This window comes from Elephas maximus, chromosome 2 (assembly GCF_024166365.1).
Source record: "Elephas maximus indicus isolate mEleMax1 chromosome 2, mEleMax1 primary haplotype, whole genome shotgun sequence".
NCBI classification, from domain to species: Eukaryota; Metazoa; Chordata; class Mammalia; order Proboscidea; family Elephantidae; genus Elephas; species Elephas maximus.
Genome location: NC_064820.1, coordinates 87,510,996 through 87,538,557, shown reverse-complemented (window position 1 = coordinate 87,538,557; position 27,562 = coordinate 87,510,996). Strand labels below are relative to the sequence as shown.

The 27,562-nt window shown below is 39.5% G+C and overlaps 1 protein-coding gene across 1 annotated transcript in view; it reads right to left on the bottom strand.

Annotated features, from left to right (window-relative positions):
- Positions 1 to 246: 246 nt before the first annotated feature.
- The window catches only part of LOC126066116 (V-type proton ATPase subunit S1-like protein), a 35,248-nt gene continuing 7,932 nt past the window's right edge, over positions 247 to 27,562 (bottom strand). Inside the window, 6 exon segments of the mRNA XM_049866991.1 lie at positions 247 to 1,145; positions 12,508 to 12,745; positions 16,810 to 16,860; positions 24,588 to 24,823; positions 26,391 to 26,452; positions 27,188 to 27,228. Coding sequence (XP_049722948.1) covers positions 843 to 1,145; positions 12,508 to 12,745; positions 16,810 to 16,860; positions 24,588 to 24,823; positions 26,391 to 26,452; positions 27,188 to 27,228 — 931 coding nt within the window. The 3' untranslated portion in view covers positions 247 to 842.

The following is a 27,562-nucleotide window of genomic DNA, read 5'->3' as shown; positions in this document are numbered from 1 at the left end:
CAACCGCTGGCACCACTGCCAGATTGGAAAGGTACAATTCCACCAAAATTATTACCCTGACTTCACAGATTGGACTGGGCTGCCTCCGAATGGCAAGAAGATCCGTAAATAGTGTTCTACAATATCAGACAGGAGTCTTCCCAAAACATTCCTATGAAAGAGAAAAAAACCTATATTTTAAAACAAAATTGGGACATAATTTCTGAAAAATAGAAACTACATTTCATAATATTTTAAATTCTGAACTTTCAGATAACCTTGGGCTTATTATTTCTATACTTGTTTGTTTTCTCTTTACTATATTGCATATTTTGTTTGTTTTGGTCCCACTAACTTGAAACAAGGTGTCCCAGGGTGGTGCAACAGTTAATGCGTTCAACTACTAACAGAAAGGTTGATGGTTCGAGTCCATTCAGAGGCACCTGAGAAGAAAGCCTGGAGATCTACTTCTGAATAATCAGCCATGGAAAACACTATGGATCACAGCTCTTCTCTGGCACACATGGGGTTGCTGTGAGTCAGAGCTGACTTGATGGCAACTGGTAAGTTGAAACATCCCTTTGTTTTCAAAGCAGCTTTGAGGAAACAGCCTTTTTTTTTTTTTTTTAAATTTCTGAGGGATGCCTGGGATGTCTGGGATGCCTTTTCCATTGACCCAATCAATCTAAATAAGCCAAAGGATGCTTCAAAAGCAATTCATTATGCATTTTTGTTGTTGTTTCTGTTAAATCAAGTCATTTAGGGAAAACATTCAATGCACAAGTTAAACCACACAGAACAACAGAAACAACTCAAGTCAGAGCCCACTGTGGATGCTGGGAAGGAGAGAGAGGCATGTGCCATTAAACATAAATTTTACAGATCTGTTGGCTTCTCAGTTCATAGTGTTCAACTCCCTGGCTCCTCAGCAGTTCCTTCTCTTCTGCTACAACTCGAACTTTCAACTGCGGGAAGTGGGCAGGAGAGGCAATGAAATCGTAGTGCTGGTCAAGATCCCACAGGTAGATGAGCGTATGCAGGGCAGAGGCTAACACCAGCAGCAGAATCAGGGACATCACCAGGCCAATCAGAATGGCTGGTGAAAATGAAGAGGCGCAATCTCGGGCCTTGGAAAACTCTTCCCCTTTGATGGAAAAGCCTTGGATCTGTTGGGAGAGAGAAAGAGCTGATGTGACATATTCTTTCTCTCCTAAGATCTACTTCCCAGTTGGGCTAGGAGTTTTGGACCCCTAATTAGCCAAATTTAAGACGAAATGACCATCTTTCCTAAATAATTTGAATATAAGATCTGACAAATATGGGTGTGTTTCTGGGTGCAGTGAAACTTGAATTTAAAGGACTTATCCAGGAAATCTGGGATGTATGGTTATCATAATTAACAGGCTCATGAAATTCAAGGCTCTAAAATAAAATCTTTTATTCTGATGCTCAGGAATATTCCAGTTCATCTAAAAGCACAGCTGCTGTGATAGCTCTAAAATTCAAAGGACACTCAAAATTTTTTGAGTTAGTATAACTTTCGCAAAGAAGTTGAAGTCTAAGTACCTCCGCCTTTGATTCTATTGACAGGGATTAGACAGGAAATGTCTTGTGAGGGAGACTGTCATAATTCCCAATGAGGTAAAATCTGGATAATAAAAAAGCTAAAACTTATTAAAGGTTTTTTTATTTTATTTTTTTTAATGTCACTTCGATGACTAAGATGCATCTAACCTAAGCCATAGAGTTTTCAATTGCCTCATATGCAGATGAAAGTTGGATAGTGAAAAAGGAAGACAGAAGAAGAATTGATGTGCTTAAATTGTGATGCTGGTGAAGAATATTGAATATACAGTGAACTGCTAAAACAATAAACAAGTCAGTCTTAGAAAAAATACAGCCAGGATATCCCTAAGAAGTGAGGATGACAAGACTTTGACTCACTTACTTTGGACACGTCATCAGGAAAGAACACTCGCTAGAAAATGACATCATGTTTGGTAAAGTAGAAGGTCAACAAAAGCAAGGGGAGCCCTCAATGAGATGGATTGACACAATGGACTCAAACATACCAAGGATCATAAAGAAGACCCAGGATTGGGCGTCGTTTTATTATGTTATACATAAGATTGCCCTGAGTTAGAGCTGATTTGATATCAACTAACAACAGCATTCATCTGTCAGCTTGTCACACCTTGGTGGCTTGTGCATTGCTATGATGCTAGAAGCTATGCCACCAAAATTTCAAATACCAGTAGGGTCGCCCATGGTGGAACAGGTTTCAGCAGAGCTTTCAGATTAGGACAGACTAGAAAGAAGGATCTGGCAGTCTACATATGAAAAAATTAGCCAGTGAAAACCTTATGAATAGCAGTGGAACATTGTCTGATACAGTGCCAGAAGATGAGCCTCTCAGGTTGGAAGGCACTCAAAATATGACTGGGGAAGAGCTGCATCCTCAAAGTAGAGTCAACCTTAATGAAGTGGATGGAGTCAAGCTTTCAGGACCTTCATTTGATGATGTGACACAAAACGGCTGAAAACATGCTTTAATAATTGTAACATGGAATGTAACAAGTATGAATCTAAGAAATTTGGAAGTCATCAAAAGTGAAATGAAACACACAAAGATCAATATCCTAGGTATTAGTGAGCTGAAATGGACTGGTTTTGGCCATTTTGAATCAAACAATCATATGGTCTACCATGCTGGATATGACAAATTGAGTAACAATGGCATCACATTCATCATCAAAAGGAACATTTCACAATCCATCCTGAAGTACAACATTGTAAATGGTAGGATAATATCAATACATCTACAAGGAGGATCAGTTAACATGATTTTATTCACATTTATGCACCAACCACTAAGACCCAAGATGAAGACATTGAAGATTTTTACTAACTTCTGAAGTCTGAAATTGATCAAATCAGGATCCATTGATAATTACTAGCGATTGGAATGCAAAAGTTGGAAACAAAGAAGAAGGATCAGTAGTTGGAAAATGTGGCCTAGGTGATAGAAAAGATGCCAGAGATTGGATGACAGAATTTTGCAAGACCAAAAGCTTATTCATTGAAAATACCATTTTTCAACAACATAGATGGTGACTATATATACATGGACCTCGCCAGATCGAACACACGAGAATCAAATTGACTACATCTGTGGAAAGAGATGATAGAGAACCTCGGTATCATCAGTCCAAACAAGGCCAGGCACTGACTGCAGAACAGACCATCAATTGTTCATATGCAAGTTCAAGTTGAAGCTGAAGAAAATTAGAGCAAGTCCATGAGAGCCAAAGTACAACCTTGAGTATATCTAAGTGAATTTAGAGACCATCTCAGGAACAGATTTGATGCATTAAACACCAAAGACCAAAGACTAGGCAAGTTGTGGAATGACATCAAGGACATCATACATGAAGAAAGCAAAAGATCAATAAAAAGACAGGAAAGAAAGAAAAGATCAAAATGGATGTCAGAAAAGGCTCTGAAATTTACCCTTGAATGTAGAGTAGCTAAAGTGAATAGAAGAAATAATGAAGTAAAAGAGCTAAACAGAAGATTTCAAAGGGTGGCTCAAGAAGATAAAGTACTATAATGAACTGTGCAAAGGCCTGGAGTTAGAAAACCAAACAGGAAAACACATTCAGCATTTCTTAAGCTGAAAGAACTGAAGAAAAATTTCAAGCCTCCAGTTGCAATATTGAAGGATTCTATGCGCAAAACATTGAATGATGCAGGAAGCATCAAAAGAAGATGGAAGGAATACACAGGAGGTAGTATATGATTAAGAACTAATGATACTGAAGAAAGAAGTCCAAACTGTACTGAAGGCATTGGTGAAAAATAAAGTTCCAGGAATTGACAGAATACCAGTTGAGATGTTTTAACAAACAGATGCAGCACTGAAAGTGCTTACTCATCTATGCCAAGAAATTTAGAAGACAGCTATCTGGCCAACAGACTGGAAGAGTTTCATATTTGTAACCATTCCAAAGAAAACTGATCCACTAGAATGCAGAAATTATCGAACAGTATTGTTAATATCACACAAAGTAAAATTTTGCTGAAGATCATTCAAAAATGGTTGCAGCCATACATTGACATGGAACTGCCAGAAATTCAAGCTGGATTCAGAAGAGGATATGGAACTAGGGATATCTTTGCTGATATCAGATGGGTCTTGGCTGAAAGTAGAGAATACCAGAAAGATGCTTACCTGTGTTTTATTGACTCTGCAAAAGTGTTCAACTGTGTGGATCATAACAAATTATGGATAATGCTGAGAAGAATGGGAATTCCAGAACACTTAATTGTGTTCATGAGCAACCTGTACATAGGCCAAAAGGCAGTCATTTGAATAGAATGAGGGGACACTGCATTGCTTCAAATCAGGAAAGGTATGTGTTGGGGTTGTGTCCTTTCATCACACTTATTTAATCTATATGTCAAGCAAATAATCCCAGAAACTGGACTATATGGAGAAGAAGATGGCATCAGGATTGAAAGAAGACTCATTAACAGCCTGCAATATGCAGATGACACAACCTTGCTTGCTGAAACTGATGAAGATCAAAGACTACATCCTTCATTATGGATTGTACCCCAACATAAACCAAAAAAAAAAAAACCAAACCCAGTGCCGTCGAGTCAATTCTGACGCACAGTGACCCTATAGGACAGAGTAGAACTGCCCCATATAGTTTCCAAGGAGTGCCTGGCGGATTCGATCTGCCAACCCTTTAGGTTAGCAGCCGTAGCACTTAGCCACTAAGCCAACGTAAAGAAACAAAAATTCTCACAACTTGAATAATAAGCAACATCATGATAAATGGAGAAAACTTTGAAGTTGTCAAGGATTTCATTTTACTTGGATCAATAGTCAACACCCATGGAAGTGGCGCCCGAGAAATCAAATGACATATTGCATTGTGGAAATCTGCTGCAAAAGACCTCTTTAAAGTGTTGAAAAGCAAAGATGTTACTTTGAGGACTAAGGTGAGCCTGACTCAAGCCATGATATTTTCAATTGCCTCATATACATGTGAAAGCTGGACAATGAATAAGGAAGGCCAAAGAAGAACTGACGTCTTTGAATTATGGTGTTGGCAAAAAATATCGAATATACAATGGACTGCCAGAAAAGTGAACAAATCTGTCTTGGAAGATGTACAGTCAGAATGTTCCTTAGAATCAAGGCTGACGAGACATCATCTCATGTACTTTGGACATGTTATCAGGAGGGAACAGTACCTGGAGAAGGACATCATGCTTGGTAAAGCAGAGGGTCAGTAAAAAAGAGGAAGACCCTCAAAGAGATGGATTGACACAGCGGGTGCAACAATAGGCTTAAGTATAACAATGATTGTGAAGATGGTACAGGACCAGGCAGTGTTTCATTCTGTTGTACATGGGGTCGCTATGAGTTGGAACCGACTGGAAGACACCTAACAACAACAACAACAGCAAGACCAACAATGTGCCAGACATACTTTAACTCATTTAACACTCACAAGACCTATGAGTAAGTACTCTTTTATCCCCATTTTATGGATAAAGTAACTGAAGCACAAAAAGGTTAAGCAACATGCCCAGAATCACACAGCTAATAAGTATTATAAAGCTGGAATTCACGCCTGGCAGTCTGGCTTCAGAGTCACTTCTTGGTTTATGATTCTACAGCTGCTGGTCCATTCTGTCTCTTCTGCTTCCTGTCTCTACCTCTTTATCAATCATTCTGTACAGACTTGGTACCACTTTTAGATAAGCCAGCCTTTCCTTTCATCTTGCCCAGACAATAACTAGAAAAGCTTTCTCATATGTGCATATGAAGTGGTTTAATTTCTTGAAATTAGGAGACACTAAGGACTCAGTCTAATATCTAAACACTGTCAAAGTGAAAGAAAAAGGGTTACAGTGCAACTAGTCTAAAACCAGCGTAATCATTTGTGGAAGGCAGTTCCACATTCAACTGCCTTTTGGAGTAATGACCCGACACAGGCTCACCTCATTCAGTCACTTAGTTGGCTTTCCCAAGTTGAATTATCTATGAGTGCTTTAAATTTAAGATCTTTTTAAGGTTTTTATGATAAGTGGGATTTTTGTCATTTTTCTGTTACAATTATTGTGGCCACCTGTACTGGGTTGAATAGTGTCACTCCAAAATTCGTATCCACATAGAACACGTGAATTTTACCTTACTTGGAAATAGGATCTTTGCAGATGTTACCAAGTTAAGATGAGGTTGTACTGGACTATAAAACCCATTGCCCTCAAGTTGATGCTGACCTATAGTGACCCTATAGGACAGAGTAGAACTGTCCCATAGGGTTTCCAAGGAGCAGCTGGTGGATTTGAACTGCTGGCCTTTTGGTTAGTAGCCAAGTTCTTGACTACTGTACTAACAGGGCTTGCTGGCTTATTAAAAAAAAAAACCCAAACCCGTTGCCATAAAGTCTAGTTCGACTCATAGTGACCCTATAGGACAGAGTAGAACTGCCCTATAGATTTTCCAAGGACCACCTGGTGGATTCGAACTGCTGACCTTTTGGTTAGCACCCATAGCTCTTGACCACTATGCCATCAAGGTTTCTCTAAATCCAGTATGACTGGTGTCCTTTTAAGAAGAGGGAAATTTGGACAGAGACGTAGACACACAGAAGGAAGTGTACCTTGTGATGACAGATGTAGATACTGGAGTGATGATGCTACAAGCCAAGAAATGCCTATGTTTTCTGAAAGCCACCAGATGCTAGGAGAGAAGCATGAACAGATTCTTTCCTAGAACCTCAGAGGGAGTGTGGCCCTCCCAACACCTTGATTTCAGATTTCTAGCTTCTAGAATGATGAGAAAATAAATTTCTGTTGTTCTCAGTTGCCAATTTTTGGTCCTTTGTTATGCAGCCCTAGGAAACCAAGGTAACACCTACAATGGTTAAGGTTATATATAAATTGGCTAGGCCATGATTCTCAGTGGTCTGGCAGGTATGATGTAATCACTGTCCATGATGTGATCTGTTGTGAGCAAAGAATCAGTTGAAAGCAGAGTTTCCTTGGCGGTGTGGCCTGCATCCAATATATATGGATTTTCTGACAATGCTCTTCCTCTCTCAATATTGCATTCGACTCGCCATCCTCTGGCCTCTGGTTCTTGGGATGTGAGCCAGCAGCCTGCCATCTTATCCGCAGATTTTGGGATTTGCCAGCTCCCACAGCACCGTGAGCAAGCAGCCTACCATCTGACCTGCTGATCTTGGGCTCATAAGCCCCTGCAACCACGTGGGTCAGAAGAAGCCTCCAGCCTAACACATAAGCCATGGATTTGGGACCTTACAGCCTCCACAACTGTGTGAGCCATTTTCTTGAAATAAATCTCTCTGTATATACATTTATATGTATCCATATCTTAATTATCTAGTGCTTCTATAACATAAATATCACAAATGGATGCCTTTGACAAAGAGAAATTTATTCTCTCACAGTCTAGGAGGCTAGAAGTTTGAATTCAGAGCACCAGCTCCAGAGCAAGGCTTCCTCTGCTCTGGGGGAAGGTCCTTGTCATCACTCTTCCCTTGGTCTAGGAGTTCCTTAGCACAGGGACCCTGGGTCCAAAGGACAGGCCCCCTTCCTGGTTCTTCTCTTTTTTGGAATCATGAGGTCCCCCTGTCTCTCTGCTCGCTTCTCTCTTTTATATCTCAAAAGAGATTGACTCAAAATACAACCTAATCTTATAGATTGAGTCCTGCCTCATTAACATCATAGAGATAGGATTTACAACACACAAGAAAATCACATCAGATGAAAAAATGGTGGACAATCACACGATACTGGAAATCATAGTCTAGCCAAGTTGACACACATTTTGGGCTGGGGGGGCACAATTCAATCCATAATAATATACTTCACTGGTTTTGCTCCTCTAGAAAACCCAGCCTAAGACATCACGGATTTTGCCACAGAATTTAGAGACTTGTTCATCCAATTATCTGTGCTCTATATTGAACCCGTAACAAGTTCTGGAAAAAATCTCTTGGCCTGGCTTCTGGGATCCTTGGTCCACCCCCTCTATGAAAAAACACAGGTCTTCTCTTCAGGCTAGTGTCTGAAAAGTCAAATTTCTGAACAACATAACATCACCTCATATTTGCTGCTGCAAGACAGCCAAAGAGAATGTCCTTTGATTGACTGCCACTTAATTCTTCACAAGACCCAGTTGAGAATGGTCTCTGAGGAGAATGTCTGAAGGATAAGTTGTCGATTCACTCTTTTGGACTAGAGGTTGTAAACATGCTGTATCTAGTCCATAGGTGAGTTTTGTTTTTTAGCCCAAAGTTTGGAGTATCCACAAAATTTCCCATAAAAATCCAGATTGCTAGCTTCTATTGAAAAGTCAGAAGACTCAGCAATGCTGGGCCTGCATTCCTACGAAGCAAAACATCAGCTGGAGTTGAATTAAAAATGCCCCTTGAGATGGTGGCTCTACTTTGCCACTTTCCCCACTTGGTCCACTTCATTCATTTACCTGAGGTATCTGAGTTTTCCAAGCACATTATAATCACTAAATTCTTTATTTCTGGGATAAGCCAGATAAGCAAAGCTGCAGATGTGGACAGCATGCTTTTGTACACCTACTTCAGCCACCATTATCACCACTACCATTTTTCTCCTGGGCTGAGCTTACATTCTGCCAACTTCTCACATTAAGAATGTTTAACAAGGCCATTACGACATGCAATGCTGTGTTTACTGCAAGCATGCTGTTGAGGATGTGGGTTGTTGTTAGGTGTTATTAGGTGCCATTAAGTCAGTTATGACTCACAGTGACCCTATGCACAACAGAAAAACACCACCTCATCCTGCACCATCCTCACATTTGTTGTTATGCTTGAGCCCATTTTTAAGGCCACTGTGTCAATCCATCTCATTGAGGGTCTTCCTTTTTTTTTTTTTTGGCTGATCCTCCTCTTTACCAAGCATGATGTCCTTCTCCAGGGACTGATCCCTCCTGATAACATGTCCAAAATATGTGTGACGTAGTCTCGCCATCTTTGCTTCTGGTTGTACCTCTCCCAAAACAGACTTGTTCGTTCTTTTGGCAGTCCATGGGATATTCGATATTCTTCACTAACACAATTCAAAGGCATCAATTCTTCTTCAGTCTTCCGTATTTATTGTCCAGATTTTGCATGCATATGAGGTGATTGAAAATACTATGGCTTGGATTAGGCACACCTTAGTCTTCAAAGTGATATCTCTGCCTTTTAACACTTTAAAGAGGTCTTTTGCAGCAGATCTGCCCAATGCAATATGTCCTTTGATCTCTTGATTGCTGTTTCCATGGTTGTTGTTTGTGGATCCAAATAAAATGAAATCTTTGACAACTTCAATCTTATTCCCATTTATCCACACATCTGTCAGTTTGTCATACTATGGGGGCGTGTGTGTTGCTGTGATGCTGGAAGCTATACCACTGGTATTCAAATACCAGCACAGTCACACATGGCAGACAGATTTCAGCTGAGCTTCCAGACTAAGACAGACTAGGAAGAAGGGCCCAGTGGTCTACTTCTGAAAATAAATAACCAGTGAAAATCTTATGAATTTGCAGATGTGGGTACAAATACCCAATGCCAGGTGTTATAGACTGAATTTCATCCCCCCAAAATGTGTGTTGTATATCCTAACCCCTAAGGTATTCTTTGTTATGTTAATAATGCCATATCAGTGTAAGATGTGCCTTAAACCAATCACTTTTTAGGTATAAAAAGAGCAGATGAGGCACAGAATCAAGGAAACACAGGTGGGGGAAGATAGATCACCAAGGAACTGAGGAACAGAAGCTGAAAAGAGACAAGGGCCTTCCTCCAGAGCCAATAGAGTGAGGAAGTCTTCGCCTAGCTCTGCCTCCCTAAATTCAGACTTCTAGCCTCCTGAACTGTGAGAAAATAAATTTCTGTTCATTAAAGCTACATACTTGTATTTCTGTTACAGCAGTACTACCAAACTAAGACACCAGGGATGGATGCACTCCTCAAAAACAAATTTGCAGTAGACTTAGGGACCTGTGAACATGTAACTGGGTAGGAGTCTTTCTTACGCTGGATGCTCTAAGGCTTTGGAGGCAAATTTTACTGTGTCAGCAAGGGCAGACAGATGCTTCTGTGGTTTTGTGGTTTTGTGCATTGCACCAACCTCACTGTGACTCTAACTGATCTTTTCTTCCTTTGTCTTTTTGTAATCCCCATTACTTTGCCTATTTTTTCAAGTTATTTTTCTTACATTATTTATGTCAGTTACCTTAAGTCATTTCTGGAATAAGGTGAAGATACAAACCAAAAAAAACCAAACCCAGTGCCGTCGAGTTGATTCCGACTCATAGCGACCCTATAGAACAGAGTAGAACTGCCCCATAGAGTTTCCAAGGAGCGCCTGGTGGACTCGAACTGCCAACCCTTTGGTTAGCAGCCGTAGCACTTAACCACTACGCCACCAGTGTTTCCAAGGTGAAGATACAAATCATTAATTACCCTTTTCTAATTAAGGGAAATTATGCATGAATTTTTCCTTGTTTTCATTATTCCTCACTTCCTTCCCTGCCTGTTCCTTCCTTTTAAAGGAAGAGAAATAGGAAACAGAAAACATATATATATATGTATATAAAAACCCACTGCTGTTGAGTCGATTCCGACTGATAATGACCCTCTAGGACAGACTGGAAACCCTGGTGGCTTAGTGGTTAAATGCTACAGCTGCTAACCAAAAGGTCAGCAGTTTGAATCCGCCAGGCGCTCCTTGGAAACTCTATGGGGCAGTTCTACTCTGTCCTATAGGGTCGCTATGAGTCGGAATTGACTCGACAGCCCTGGGTTCTGGGGGGCAGAGTAGAACTGCTCCATAGGGTTTCCAAGGAGTGGCTGGTGGTTTCGAACTGCCGACCTTTTGGTTAGCAGTAAAACCTGTGAAAGCCAGAACCTATATAAGGCAGAAACTTTTCGGAGAAGGAAAATTCAAATATTTTCCACTAAAATGAGCGATAGAAAAGTAGTAAGACTGCACCCAGTTAAAGGCAGAAAGCTTTTGAGACCTGGAAAAACAAGGCAGGCCCATCAAGTTCCAGTTCTCACAGGTTTCACTGTATATAATTTGTGTGTGTAGTGTGTGTGTGTGTTTTTGGAGCCAGGCATTCCAGAATTCAAACTTTACTTCCACTACTTACCAGCTATATCACTTTGAAAAGTCACCTGATTTGTAAAACAGGACTAAAAACAACTATCTTGCAGCATTTTGATAAATAAGTTTTGAAGACAAAGTATGTAAAATGACTACAGCAGCACACACAGACAGAGGGGACTCAGAAGTAGTAATAGCTACTGTTAATTCGTGCCTGACATAGTCCTGAGGGTTTCCACATATATTAGGCCATGTTTTCTTTGCATCCATAAAGGGAGATCAGAAACTGAGAGAAGTAGCTTGCCCAAGTAGGAATATGAACCCAGATATATCTGACTCCAAAACACAAATTCCTACCCCAAAGTGAAATGAATACACAGATAGATAGATAGGTAGGTAGATGATAGATAGATAGATACAGAGAGATAGAGAGAGAGATAAAGTGTGTGTGTGTGTGTGTGTGTAGAAAAGGTTGCAAAGTGCCCATGAAAGAGACAAGCAAATCCCTGCCTGCTCTTTCAGTTAGTTTTAAGACCAAATTAAGCTTCTTTTGCAATTAAACAGGGCAGAAAAACCTGCCAGAATGTCTCAGCCTGAGATTTCAGTGGTGAAAAGAAACGTGTTACGCCCCCATTCCTTTTCGAAAACACTTTCCAAAGAATCTTGGGGATATTTTTGACTCCCTGGCTGACAGCTCCATTCCTATGCTAACTGCCAAAGCTGTCACTCAGGCTACAGATGCACCTCTTATCTGCCCCCATAGGATCAGTGCTCCACTCCCCCAAAGGAAATAAAACAATTATCTGACAATTCCTCTCCCCAGAAGGACCTCTTACTCCAGGAAATGTCAGTCACTGGGCTTCATGCCACAGCTTCACTGGGGCTTGTGTGGCTGGCATTCCTCACTGATAATTATTAGTGACGGGATAAACCTGAATGTGAAAGCAAACCCTTAGGGAAGAGTGGGGGTGGGAAAGGACACAGGAGAGGGCATACTCTATCCCATTTCATTTCATACCTTACAAGATAAAGATAAAAACACTAATATTATTTTTATTATTTTAAAGGCACCTTCTCCTCTCTTGGAGCTCTGGTGGCACAGTGGTTCAGAGCTCAGGCTGCTAACCAAAAGGTCAGCAGTTCAAAACCCTCAGCTGCCCCTTGGAAACGCTATGAAGCAGTTCTACTCTGTCCTGTAGGGTCGCTAGGAGTCTGAGTTGACTCATTGGCAACGAGTTTCTCTATTTTCCTTAAGCGTCTATGTTCCAGGTGCTTTCAACCAAAGACTGAACTTGTTTGGCACCAAAAACACAGGTGTACTGAGGAGATGTTTTAGCTATTTATTACCTGGAAATCAATGAAAGTGACCTCCCACAGGCTTGGGATACCATCCGGGTCTCTGGGCAACAAGAGGGCATCATACCGCTGCAGGTTGCTGACGTGCTGGCAGTAGTAGGAGTAACATGACGGAGCATACATGCCAGTTGCATTAAAAGCTGCTTGGACTGAGTTATTGAAGATAATCTCAACTCGGTGTAAACTAAACCAGCTCTGGACTGACAACTTGTTATTGGTGAGGACGAATCTGAAAATAATTATAAAACAATATTACTCCCAAAGCACTTTTGCTGTGTTTGCTGACCCAGGATATCGTCTATAAGCAGTGCAAGGGCTCCCTCTTTTGTCAGGTAGTATAACTGGCTTGGGGAGAGGTTTCCCTTGTCTGGTTCCAATGAGAGCCACCTGGTGGGAGGAAATGACAGCAAATGACAGGGCATCCCGCAAAAGTGAGCAACATAAATTCCTACAAAAGAAAAAAAAAAAAAAAAACTTGTTTTTCTTTTCCTTTTTTAGAATCAACAATTATGTGTTTATCTTTTTTTTTAATTGTGTTAAGAAAAAAAACGCATACAATATCCAGTATACCAGTTGCCTTCAGCTGCCCTTCCCTTAGCTTTCCTCTAAGTGATGAAAGCATTTATGAGGGGAAAGAAGCAAAAGGGTCCTTGCTAGTCTGAGAGTGCCTCCTTCATTATCAGCACCTTCTCCAGAATGACAGAATCTTTTTAGTCCGACTAAGGAAGAAGAGAGCCTAAGTGGTGCAAATGGTTAAGCACTCCACTACTAACTAAAAGCTCAGTGGTTCGAATCCACCCAGAGGCATCTCGAAAGAAAGGCCTGGTGATTTGCTTCCAAAAGATCACAGTTATGAAAGCCCTATGGAGCACAGTTGCAGTTTGTAACATATGGGGTCACCATGAGCCAATGGCACCTGCTCTTAAGGAAGAAAGGGAGTCCCTTTCTTTGGAGACATGTCCAGATAGACTTGAACCTCCAACCTTTTGGTTAGCAGCCAAGTACATTAACCATCGCATCAGCCAGGGACTCTGTACATGAATAGAAAATTGGCTAAATAATTATGGTTTAAAATATTAGTAAAAGCTCTTACTATGTGCCAGGAAGCCTTCTGTGTTCTTTGTATGTATTATTTTATTCCATCTTCACCACAACACTGTGAGATAGGTGCTATTGTTATCCTCATTTCCCAGACGAGGAATCTAAACTATGAGGGGATATGTACTCATCAAAGGAGTAAGTACTGGAGCTGGGTTTGGAATCCAATCTGAGGATGGAGTCCTTACTCTTAACCGTTTTGGAATGGAATGTTCTTTGGCCATGAAAAAATTATAATGTACATATGTCATGATCTTTTTCTTCATTAAAAAATGTATGACTGCATAAAGAAAAATCTGGAAGGGCAGATAAAAACCTTAATAGTGATTATAACTGGTAGATGGATTATGGGTGATTTTTAGTTCAGGATTTTCTGATTTTTCCTTTTAGAGTGAATATGTATTACTATATTATAGTTTGGGCGCTTTCAGAAGCTGACCCTGAGATAAGGATGTGAATACACGAAGTATTTTTGGGAGGTGAGCCCAGATTTATTTGGGAATTTATTCATTCAACAAATATATAGAGTGAGAAGTAGAAAAATGACAGAGCAAGGGGAGGCAGCCAGTAAAGGATAGGTTATTAAACCAGTTTCTACTGTGGGCACCTGGGGCTTAAGCCCCATGGGGAACCCTGGGAGCCAGGGTAGAGCACATGCCTCTGAGTTATATCATCTGAGGGTGAGGGAGCTGGCGTGTTTATACACTTCAATCTTTGATTGAGGTTTTCTGGGGTAGGGTGGAATGCAGTGGACCCCTTTGGCCAGAGAAAGCCTTATGCAAAGAGATGTTGGCAGTTGAAGTTGAGCTGGTAGGCTGTGGTGCTCTCAGATGGAAAGGCCCGTGGGTATATAGACAGATCACTGTCAGTGTCTGCCACATATGAGGTTAAGTAAAAAAATATTGCTACAAAAACATAGAAATTTTATTAAACAAAAATATCAAAATGTGAAGCTATTACTTCTCGACATAACCTCCATCTAGGTCTATACACTTCCGAAGGCGGTGTTTCCATCTCTCTAACCCTTTCCCGAAGAATTCTGTGCTCTTCGATTTACACCATGTCAAAAACAGCAGTTTTGACATCCTCAAGAGACACAAATCACGTTCCTTTTAAGTGTTTTTTGAGTTTTGGGAACAAAAAGAAGCCTGAAGGGACCAGATCAGGGCTGTAGGGTGGATGGGGTAAGGTTTCTCAATGAAATTCTCATAGGAATTGCTACCCTCAAAGAATGAGCAGATACATTGTTATGATAGAAAAAAATTCCTCAGTGCAAATTTCCTGGCCTTTTTCTCACCAATGCAGTTTTCAATTTTCTTAAAACTTCTTCATAATAAGCCCTTGTGATCTTCCTATGTCCTTGAAGAAAATTTATCAAGATTACCCCTTTGGAATCCCAAAAAAACAGTCACCATGACCTTCTGAGAGGTCTTCCTCTCTTGGCTCATATTTAAGGTCTTTCCAACCATCCTTAAAATGCTTGATCTATCTAAAGACTCTCATTTTATGTGGGAAAGCACTCCCATAAACTTGTTGCAAAGCTTCAATGATTTGGGAAGATGTCCACTTGAGTTTTGCTAAAAAATTTATATTAGCCCTGATGTCAAAATTGTTTTTTTTTCCTGGCACAAAAAACATCCTTTTTTTTTTTTTTTCCTGAAGGCATCATAACAAGACTAAGACAAGTGTATTACTGAGAGAACTTGCTTACAGCCAGCCACTGATTGCAGAGACATATTTAAACATACTTTGTTTGGAATAAGCCCATGCATGTATGAATTAGGACCCTAGTAGCAATACTTTTTGAGGTACCCTTATACCTTTATCATCAGAAAAAAAAATAAAGCCATTTTATATTTGGAAAAAAAAGTGCTATTATGCATAAAAGGAGCTCTGGTGGCACAGTGGTTAAGGGCTTGGCTGCTAACCAAAAGATCAGCAGTTCAAACCCACCAGCCACTCCACAGGAGAAAGATGTGGCAGTTTGCTTCCATAAAGATTACAGCCTTGGGGCAGTTCTACTCTGTCCTGCAGGGTTGCTGTAAGTTGGAGTTGACTCAACAGCAAAGGATTTGGTTTGATTTTGGTTTACTATGCATAAAATATGTTCCTCATTCTGTATTGAGCAGATACGTATGTATTTGGTAAACTTACAGGCTTCTGTTTTTCTTATAAAGTTGCTCTGAGAGAAGAGGGCTGCATTTTCTAAAAGATAACCAATGAAACACTAATGTCCCATGATATGCTAGCAAGTGTTCTGGAGAAGAAAGCTTTCCAAGCTTAAACATGTGAAACACCAGGGTAATCAAAAGTACAGTACACAACAGAATTCCCTAAGAGCAAGTCTTCTCAGAAACTTTAACACACAAATTTACACTGTGAATCTCCAGGAGGAGGCATGGTGTGCAGGTTTTCCCAAACACAGTTGACCACAGGACCCCTTTTCTCTGGAATCTTATAAATATTTTTACAGCGGCTTATGAAAGATTACCCCAGCATAGCCTGCTGGTTTCCCAAGTAATTTTTAATGACACAAATGCTCGTTATCACTAAAAATTGGTGTCCTTTGGGAGACACTATATTTTTATAAGAAAATTAAATGCCTTCAAATTGGTTTTTTGTTAGTTTTGTTTTTGTTTGTTTTCCATCAGCAGCTCCTGAGTTCAGATAACCACTGTTGGGAGATGTGTCCTTCCGTAAATAAACACAGAAAAATGTAGGCCTGGATTGACTGTCTGCTGGGAAATTCAGGCAACAGAGGCTTTGTCGGTATTAAATGATAAGTATGATCCATTGTAAGGAACTACAGAAATTAACTATAAGCCAGAGCCTTGGCTCCTACAGCTTTATTTATATTTTATTCTTGCTCATGGGAAAAAGGTATCACATTCTTAGGTTCATGTATTTTCTAGGTCTGTAATTCAGGAGATGGGGGAATAAAATAACTGAATGATAAAAACTAGAGGAAAAATTATTACAGGATCCTTTAGTAATACCACTGACTCATCAGTGGAATTAGGTACATGTGGCATTTCACATGTCACACTATTTGGCACACAGCAAGGCCTTGATACCTATGTGTTGAATGAGTAAATTATATAGAGCTAATCTGAAGTGCTGAAGCTATGATACTTCAATGTGGTATCCCTGTTGCAAATATAATATGTTTACACATTTTTTGGTCTTAAAACCTACCTTACATAGAGACCTTCAGAATTTTCACCATCACCAAACTTGAGAGACAGCCTAAGAAAACAGACACAGCACAGTCCATCAAAATAGGAATGAACTTTACTAACACTACACACTAAAATTGACTCAAAATGGATCATAGACCTTAATGTAATATCTAAAACTACAGAACTTATAGAAGAGAATGTTTTTGTAATTGTGGGGTAAGCAGTGGTTTCTTAAATAAAACACAAAAAGCATGAACCATAAAAGAAAGTGATACATTGGACTTCATCAGAACAAAAAACTTCTGCTCTTCAAAAGACACTGTTAAGAAAACAGCAAAGACAAGCCACAGAATGGGTGAAAATGTTCACAACACATATACACAAAGGACCTACATCCAGAATACATAAATAATACTACTAACTCAATAATAAAAAACCACTAAGACAACCCAATTAAATATGGGCAAATGACTTGAATAGGCTCACAAAGGAAAATATACAAATAGCCAATAATTACGTCTTAAGATGTTCAGCATCATTTGTCATCAGGGAAATAGAAAATAAAACCACAATGAGATACCTTGGTATACCATTCAGAATGGTTGTAACTTAAAAACAAGACAAAAAAATCTGACCATTAGGTTTTTAATATCCATATTTATTCACATAATCCTGAAAGTGAACACAAGATTTCCTGAAGCAGACACAGATTAATTATTACGCATAGCAATAACCACATCAGTTCCCCTTTTAAGCCAATTCTTCCCCTTTCACAATGTGATGAGGGCCAGATGTCATCCTAAACATATTGGGATTTATAATAAAGGTGAGAAACCCCAAATGTATGAATCTGGGAGTTTATGTAGGAGAGGGATAGCCATCTCCTTTGGCTTCTGAAAGAGTGAGATCTTTGCCCCCTTAATTTAAACAAATTGTCCTTGGAAGGAGAAGAGGAAAGGATCCTGGGTTCCAACCCCGGAATATAAGTAAACACAATGAAACCAAATCCCTTGCTGTTGAGTCTATTCTATTGCAACCCTATAGGACAGAGTAGAATTGTCCCATAGGGTTTCCAAGGTTGTAATGTTTAGAGAAGCATATTGCCACATCTTTCTCCAATGGAGCAGCTGGTGGGTTTGAACCGCCAACCTTTCAGTTAGCAGTCAAGTTCTTAACCACTGAGCCACCAGGGTTCCTTCAGAATATAAATGGGGTTTTATAATCCTTTAAGCCCATTGCCATCGAGTTGATTCAGACTGGGAGCAAATAACTCCACCATGAAGGACAGAGGCAAGGGTTTCAAGTCTCACACTTCTGATACGTAAATGAATGTTTCCAGGGGGAAGATAAGACAAGCCCTTCTAGGTTTACAATCTCTGGGAAGTTTCCCTGATCCTGGGTCTCTATACCCCTTAAAGTGTAAACCCATGCCTCTGAGGAGGTAAACCTCATACTAACTTCCAAGGCTTATCTTTTAACCCTAGTCAAATTTGTTCAGAAAATACTAAACATACATAAATGTAAAAAATATTTTCTCTGCAGTAACCCACTGCAATACCACGTCCTGTGAGGACTTGCAGTGTCTGGAATTCTCACACAATGCTGGCAGAAAGGTAGAGGGCACAAGGGGATAACCACTTTGGAAAGCGGTTTGGCAATTTCTTAAAAAGTTAAACATACGCATACCATATAATCCAACCATTTCATTCCTAGGCATTTACCCAAGAGAAATGAAAATATATGCCCAAAGACTTGTACATGAATATTCATAGCAACTTTATTTGAAATAGTAAAAAGCGGGGGAAAAGCAAATGTCCATCAACAGGTGAGTAGATAAATCAATTGTAGTATATCATACAATGGAATACTACTCAGTAATACAAAACTTTAATACATGTAGCAATGTAGAAGAATATCAAATTCATTTTGCAAGAGTATACATTATATGATTCCATTTATATAAAATTCTAGAAAACACAAACAAATCTACAATGAGAGAAAGCAGATCAGTGGTTGCCTAGAGGTGGAAGCAGCAAGAAGGGTAGATTACAAAGAGGCATTAAAAACTTTTGAGAGTGATGAAAATATGTGTTAATTTGATTATAGCAATGATTTCTTGGGTGCACATATGTCAAAATGATCAAATTTGTACACTTTAAATATGTGCAGTGTAGTGTACTTCATTTATGTTTCACTAAGGTTGAAAACCCAAAGGGTCAGCAGTGAGAATCTGCCAGGCGCTCCTTGGAAACTCTATGGGGCAGTTCTACTCTGTCCTATAAGGTTGCTATGAGTTGGAATCGACTTGAAGGCACTGGGTTTTTTTTTTTTTTTTTTTTTGGTTTAAGCTTGAAAAAATAGGAATGATAAGCCAGTAAATAACTGAAATGAGAAAATGTAAGAAATTTAAATGCACAAAGGATGAAGCCACTATGTGGCATTACAGACTTCAATGTCTAGAAGTTGTAACACCCCAATGAACATTATAAAACCAAAAAAGCAAAATTAGATGTGAAATATCCAATTACAGGCTTGAAAGAATTCCACATATACATGGTCTCATTAATTTGGCCATACTAGGGTCACTATGAGTCAGAATCAACTTGATGGCAGTGGTTTTTTTGGGGGGTGGGGAGGGGGGAGGGTTAATAAAGAAAATTAATGGTTGAGCTAAATTTATCTTAATATTATTTATTGGTAAAAGAGAGTATTTCTGAAATAAACCATATAAATAAGATTGTTGAGAAATGATTTTATTTCCTAACACTAGAAGCTTATACACTTTAGAATACTTATTTACAATTGATAAGCTAATTTAGTCATTAAGGCATGTCTTCAAGAGGACCTTTCCCTAAGAATATTTTGATAGTCTGTTAGAAATTACCGTAAATACTTTAAAGAAATAAAGTACACCTGTTGAATAGTATTTTATAGATTTGACTGGTCACCTACTCTAACAGGACTTTCCCTAGTTCATCCAGGGTATCAGAATATCGTGGCTACCTACAAACTGGCTCTGCAGAAAATGAACTCAAGCACAGCCACCTGCGCCCATCCAATTTCTGTTCCCGTCTCCTAATGGAACAGCTTAATGGCCTCCATGTTTCTGACCTTCAAAGATCTTTTCCCCAGAAGTCGTGGTTTCAATGGAAGCTAGTTAACATGCTCTGCTTCAGAATAAAGAACTTGAGGCCTGATTTCAACAAAATAAATTCAGCAGTCCTTCACTGAGGAGCTTTTAAGTGCCAGGTACTGCACCACAAATGGCAAGCAAAGGAGAAATACAATCTAGAGTGAAAGTTGCTCAAAAACTGGAGTTCCTTCCACTCTTCCAAACTCCCTACTCTCCCACATTTAAAACTGATTCTGAATTCTTCAGATTACAGTTGCCTAAATTCAAACTATACACAGATGCTGGGATTATGCTCTATTTGTAGGGCTTTCATTATTTAAAAAGACTTCCGTAGCCAAACTCTCTGCCAACAATTTGCCTCTCCCCAAACATTTTATTACCAAGAGCTCAAACACAGTCATCTTTTTTAAATCCATGCTTTTGACCTTACATGGTTATGTCTTTTCTTGAGTTTGTTCTTCCAGCAACTCCCACTCTGGTTCTTGAGAACATAAGATTTCCTTGCCAACATAGCAAAGGCTTCTCACTAATCTGTGCAGTTCACAGGAATCAACAACCCAAAGCCTCAGCAGCTGGCCCTTGAGCACCAGCATCCTGGGAAGTTTCCCTCACATCCTCTTTTGGTGGAATTACAGGATGCGTGCACCTGAGCAGGACTCCAGGCCGTGGAGTCTGCACACTCAGGCTCACACCTGAGTACAACTCTAGGGTGGTGACCAGGAAGACAAAAAGCCAGGTCCTGTCATTTCATTAATTTGTGTACTATGAAAACCAAAGTTTACCTAGGCCTCTCCACCAGGTAGACAATATTTTATTTTAGTTATCATTAGTAAGTCAAGAAGATAATACTACTTGAATAAACCCGTTGCCTTCGAGTTGGTTCTGGCTCATAGCACCCTACACGACAGAGCAGAACTGCCCCATAGGGTTTCTTTTACGGAAGCAGATTGCTACATCTTTCCTGGCTGCTGGGTTCGAACCACCAACATTTCGGTTACCCGTGCTTAACCACCTTTCAATTGGCAGCCAAGTGCTTAACCACTGTACCACCAAGGCTACTTACTACCTTAAATGTTGTTGTTGTTGTTAGATGCCATCAAGGGTTTCCAAGGAGCGGCTGGTGAATTTGGAACTGCCGACCTTTTGGTTAGCAGCCAAGCTCTTAACCACTATACCACCAGGGCTCCACTACCTTGAATACCACTGGAAAGTTTCTCAAAGACCTTAAGCTTACGTTTGACTTTCACTACCCTGTGAAGTAGTGTTCAACGGGAGGAGGTAAAAAGACTTTTAAAAAGACACTTTAGACCAGCCCCAAGCTACATGGCGTTGTTAGTTGACATAGAGTCGGCTCCAACTTAAAGCGACCTTACGGAACAACAGTAATGTGAAGAATAATGGAAATTGCGCCAGTGAAGACAGCACAGGGCTTAGCCGTAGTAAGCACTCAAGGCCTAATTGGTGCTGTTAGTTGCCATGGAGTTGACTGTCACTCACAGGGACCCCGTGTGTGCAGAGTAGAACTGCTCCATAGGGTTTTCAATGCTATGAACTTTCAGGAGCAGATGGCCAGGCCTGTCTTCCAAGGTACCTCTGGCTGGATTCAAACCTCCAATCTTTTGGCTAGTAGTTAAGCTATTAACTGTTTTCACCACCCAAGGCCCAATAACTACAATTAATAGATGCTATCTTTTTTTTTTTTTTATCATCTCTGTGTGACAGATGATCCCAAGGCTCTTGTTTGTAAAGTCACACAGCTCATGGGACAAGTTTTCTTTTCCTTTCTCCTTCAAAATTGCAGCTCAAGGCTTGAATTTTTTCTTCAGTTCATTCAGATTGAGAAATGCTGAGTGTGTTGTTGCCTTTTGATTTTCTAACTCCAGGTATTTGCACATTTCATTATGATACTTTACTTTGTCTTCTTGAGCTGCTCTTTGAAATCTTCTGTTCAGCTCTTTTACATCATCATTTATTCCATCACTTTAGCTACTTGACCCCTAAGAGCAAGTTTCAGAGTTTCTTCTCACATCCATTTTGGTCTTTTCTTCCTTTCTTGTCTTTTTAATGACCTCTTGCTTTCTTCATACATGATATCCTTAATGTCACTTCACAACTCGTCTGCCTTCAGTCTTTAGAGTTCAATGTGTCAAATTTATTCTTGAGATGGTCTCCATACTCAAATGGGATATACTCAAGGTCATATTTTGGTTCTTATGAATCTGCTCTAATTTTCTTCAGCTTCGCCTTGAACTTGCAGTCAGCCCCCAGGCTTTTTCTAACTGATAATATTGAGCTTTTCCATCATCTTTTTCCACATATGTAGTTGATTTGATTCCATCTGATAAAGTCCACATGTATAGTCACCATTTACATTGGCTTAAAAAAGGTATTTGCAAATGAAGAAGTTGTTGGTCTTGTAAAATTCTATCGTGCGATCTCCGGCATTGTTTCTATCACCAACGCCATATTTTCCAACTACCTATCCTTCTTCTGTGTTTCGAATTCAAATCACCATAATTACCAGTGCATCTGGATTGCATGTTTGATCAATTTCAGACTGCAGAAGTTGGTAAAAATCTTCAATTTCTTCACCTTTGGCATTAGTGGTTGGTGTGTGAATTTGAATAACAGCTGTACTAACTGGTTTTCCTATAGGCATATAGATATTATCCTATCACTGATAATGCTGTACTTCACAATACATCTTCAAATGTTCTTTTTGACAATGAATGTGACACCATTCATTTTCAATTTGTCATTCCCAGCACAGTAGACCATATGATTGTCTGATTCAAAATGGCCAATACCAGTCCATTTCAGCCTACTAATGCCTAGGATATCAATGTTTACATGCTTCATTTCATGTCTGATGATTTCCAATTTTCCTAGATTCATACTTCGTACATTCTATATTCTGATTAATTAATGGATGTTTGCAACTGTTTATTCTCATTTTGAGTCATGCTGCAACAGCAAATGAAGATTCCAAAAGCTGGACTCCGTCTACCTCATTAAGGTCAATTCTACTTTGAGAAGGCAGCTCTTCTTCAGTCTTATTTTGAGTACCTTCCAACCTGTATCAGACAATGTTCTGCTGCTATTCATAAGGTTTTCACTGGCCAATTTTTTTCAGAAGTAGACCACCAGGTTCTTCTTCATAGTCTGTCTTAGTCTGGAAGCTTCACTGAAGCCTATCCACCATGGGTAACCCTGCTGGTATTTGAAATACACATGGCATAGCTTCCAGCATCGCAGCAGCACACAAGCAACCACAGTAAGACAAACTGACAGATGCATGTGGGTAAACTCCCTAATGCCTAGTAAAAGCCATGGTATCATGGCTTTCGCTACAAATACCCTAGGGTTAGGAAAAATGGAATCAGGGATAGCCAGTCAGCCATGGACAGGCAAGATTATCCCCAGGCAACCAGCCTCTAGTGCAACTCACCAATAAGAAAGAGCCCTGTAGGGAATTACTTATAGCCTGAGGAAAAAGTCCTGAGCTCTCAGCAGTTGCTGCAGTCTCTCTGATAGTTGTGCTATAACAGAATCATTGAATCTGAGAGACGTCTAGATGCTTAAACTTACAATTTCCTAGATCCCTAACAAAAGATAGTCATTCTGAATAGCTAAATACTTACTATAACCTGTACATATATATTAACATAATCCATTTTACCCACCATAGAGAATTTTAAATGACAAGGTCAGAAATAAAAAGATGTTTCCAGACAAAATATATAAAGCCAAAGTACATAAAGTATATGAACCACACACACACACACACACACACACACACACACACACACACACACACACACACACTATGCTATGGCTTATACACAGCAGCCTGTCCATCTAAACCAGGCCAGAACAAATACGCAGGATCTTTCAAAAGCATCCATTTTACCAGCAAATGTTGAAAGGAAGGTTTATAGAAAACAAGTGGGACATGCCAGATTTCCTCCCACTGGACCAAAACAAATAAAAGCAAAGAATTTTGCTTGGATGACTATAAAGCAGAGAAAGGCAATGGAAATTGGTTTCCTCTTTGAATGGGTTATTTTTTAAGCTGCTTATCTCAAATCAAAACTAATTATTGTAATCATTTTGAAATGTCCTAAAAATTTCTCTGAAATTTGGTCATTCCATGATATCCCTGCACATTTGCAAACAGGCAATGTTCTGCAACTTCAGGACACCCCTTTTATGGTCAAGCATGTTCCCAGGCTAGAGTCAGGCTTCTCTGTTTCACCCTCTAGATTATGTGTGACCCTGCTCTTAGGTATGTACTATCTTCTTGATGAATCAAAATCGTTTGATATCTGACTTTTGGGACTGGTATCAAGACTGAAATCTTTTCTGTTTTTCAGAATGAGTTTGGGAACCCTCGTTTTCAGGACCCTCATTTTCCACAAGTTAAGACAATTAGCCAAAGAGTTCAGAAGGAAATTGCTAGAAAATTAACAGTTTTTATTTTTCTTTGAATTAATTTCTGGCTTATTCTTTCTTTTTAGACTTTAAACACTCCCCAAAGAAGTGTTTCAAGGTCATATACAAAGGAGCCTACTTCTCTTTTCTTAAATGACAGAAAGCTGGATCCACACAGTTCACAACCACAACAGCCCTAAGGACTTCTTCAGTAGGATAGATCAACTTACGTGGCAGTTTCTTCACTGCAATTTGAGTTGCCAGAGTCCACTGTGCCCTTCTGGCCAAGTGTTTCATCTGTAAGGTCCATTCAGGTCTGATTCTTAAATTTAATTGTTATTCTTTTGGCCCAGAAGAGAATGCAAGGAATTCCGTGAACGGAGACATTAACTGGACTATGATGGCTGAATGCATTCCAAGGTCTTTTTCCTAAATGTCCTTGTTTGCTCAGATTGTAGTTGAAAGCCTAACTAGCCAAATAAAAGAAGTTTAAGGGGTGAATTTTTTTTTTCCCATGGCACAAAATTCTTCCTATAAATAAAAGAACTAATTCATAGCCCATTGAAACTCTGATCTGTCTAGCTCCAGTCCATGTTTTGTGGGCCAGAGGACATTGGCTGGGACCAGATCATAGCAAGCCTAAAATGATAGGTATACCTGAAAGGTATATTAATCCTATCCCACAAAACACCAAAAATGGAAAGAACTAAATTATAAAAACAAATCCTTAAAAATAATATCAGCCACATAGACTTTTAAAAATTTGCCATGCTATGAAACTCTAGTAACAGTAAGCTCTTTAGAAAGCAGTATCATAAAGCCCAAATCACCTAGGACTTTAAGGGTTTTAAATTAATGTGTCAAACAAAGAACAAAGAAGTTTCTAGAAGTCAAGCATAATTCTCTAGGCCATCATTGTCCAATAGAACGTTCTGTAATATTGGATATAGTCTATATACTGTTCAATGCAGTAGCCACTAGCCGCATGTGGCTATTGCGCACTGGAAATGTCACGAGTAAGACTGAGGAAATTAATTTTTAAATTTATTTAATATTAGTTAATTTAAATTTAAATAGTCACATGTGGCTAGTGGCTACTCTATTGGGCAGTACAACTCCAGACAATTGAACACGCATGAACTAGCAAGGCACTCTAACAGCATTCTATGTATTATTTCAGGAAGCCAAACTTCAGGAAGCCCAAGAAACTGCATTTCAGTACCTAACACTGGAGGTCACAAAGGCAATCCGTTATATGAAAGATCTACTCATCTAGATCAAATATAGGAGTCGCTGGGTTGCGAAAATGGTTACACACTCGACTACTAGGCACGAGTTTGGTGGTTCGAACACAACCAGAGGCTCCTTGGAAGACAGTCCTGGCAGTCTGCTTTCAAAAGGTCACAGACTTGAAAGTACTTATGGAACTCAGTTCTACTCTGCACACATGGGATCATCAAAAGTCAGAATCAACCGGACGGCAACAAACAACAATAGACCAACTATTCTGTAATAATTGCTCCAGGGTAAATACAGATAAAAGAAAAAATTAGTCAACAGGCAGCAGCCCTCCAAGCTCACTGGTAACCAAAGATAAACGGTTACTATAATGATCCTGTCTGGAAAGCAACAAAAGTAAAACTGAATATTAAAAAAAAAAAAAAAAAAAAACCGCTGCCGTGGAGTCCATTCCGACTCATAGCGACCCCATAGGACAGGGTAGAACTGCCCCATAGAGTTTCCAAGGAGTGCCTGGCGGATTTGAACTGCTGACCTTTAGGTTAGCCCATAGCACTTAACCACTATGCCACCAGCGTTTCCAAAACTGAATAGTGTAATGAAATTATAAGAGAGCAAGGAAAAGTAAGTACTTTGGGTTTTTTCTAACTGTAGGATTGCCATATTTGTTCAAGCAAATACATTAGCTATTAATAGAACTATTATTTATATTTTTACAATGTCTCTGACATGACAGAAACATATTTAAATCTATTTTTAAAAAGATACAATCTAGTTTCCTGACATATCCATACCTGTGCGATTGGTATCGCTGTGAAATTCTGGCTTGGGTTCATAGATCCATTATTCTATTCATCTGTCAAACAAATAATGATATGAGTACAAAGGCTAAATGTCATCAATGTTAATGTAATTGAGTAAACAATACCTAAGGCACCATAACGTTGGTGTTGGTGGTGCCGTTGTGTAAATTTTTAACTCATAGTGACCCATTGTGACAGAGTAGAAATTTCCCATAGGATTTCTAGGCTGTAATCTTTATGGAAGCAGATAGCCTGGTCTTTCTCCCGAGGGGCCGTTGGGATGGTTTGAACTGCCAACTTTTCATTTAGCAACAGAGTGCTTAACCGTTATGCCACCAGGGCTCCTTAGGGCACCATACAGAACCTAGAAATATACCAAGCTCCAGTCTCTTTTATCAGGAGGAATCAATTCCTGGAGAAGGACATCATGCTTGGTAAAAATAGTCATTGAAAAAGAGGAAAACCCTCAAGGACATTGATTGACACAGGGGCTGCAACAATGAACTCAGGCATAATGATTGTGAAAATGGCGCAGGACTGGGGCAGTATTTCTGTTGTACATAGGGTTGCCATGAGTCAGAACCAACTTGACAGCACCTAACAACAAGCCTCTTTTTTGCTCATAATTCAGGGCGTGTGTGTGTGTGTGTGTACGCTAGCTTAAAGAATTGAAACATGGGGGACTCCTGGTGCAAGTGCCAGTGTTCATTGAAGTCTATCACAGAAAAAAAAAAAAAAGGCTTCTTTCAACACCCCCAAGGAATAATAAAGGCAATTACAAGTCTTACCATTGTGTATAACCACTTCTTTATTTGAAGATGTTCGAGAACTGAAATTATGAGGGGGGGGGGGGAAGAAGCTGAACAAATATCTGCAATTCAGATTTCTCTATGAAGTTTCAAGACGGATGTTTTGGCTTCTTAGATCTCAGAGTAGAAAACTAGAATCTTAGCTTATCAAGACTGTTCATTTTTCAATAGCGAATTTCTGATTTTAAAAAAAGGAAAATGTAAAAAAGCAGAAAAATTTAAATAATTTTTTTTTTAATTAACCCTAATCCTCACTCATTCAATAACATTTTTGGAGAGCCTACTCTGTGCCAAGCTGAGTGCTAGACACTGAGGATTCACCAAATTCATGGTATGAGTGTGTTTTCATGATAT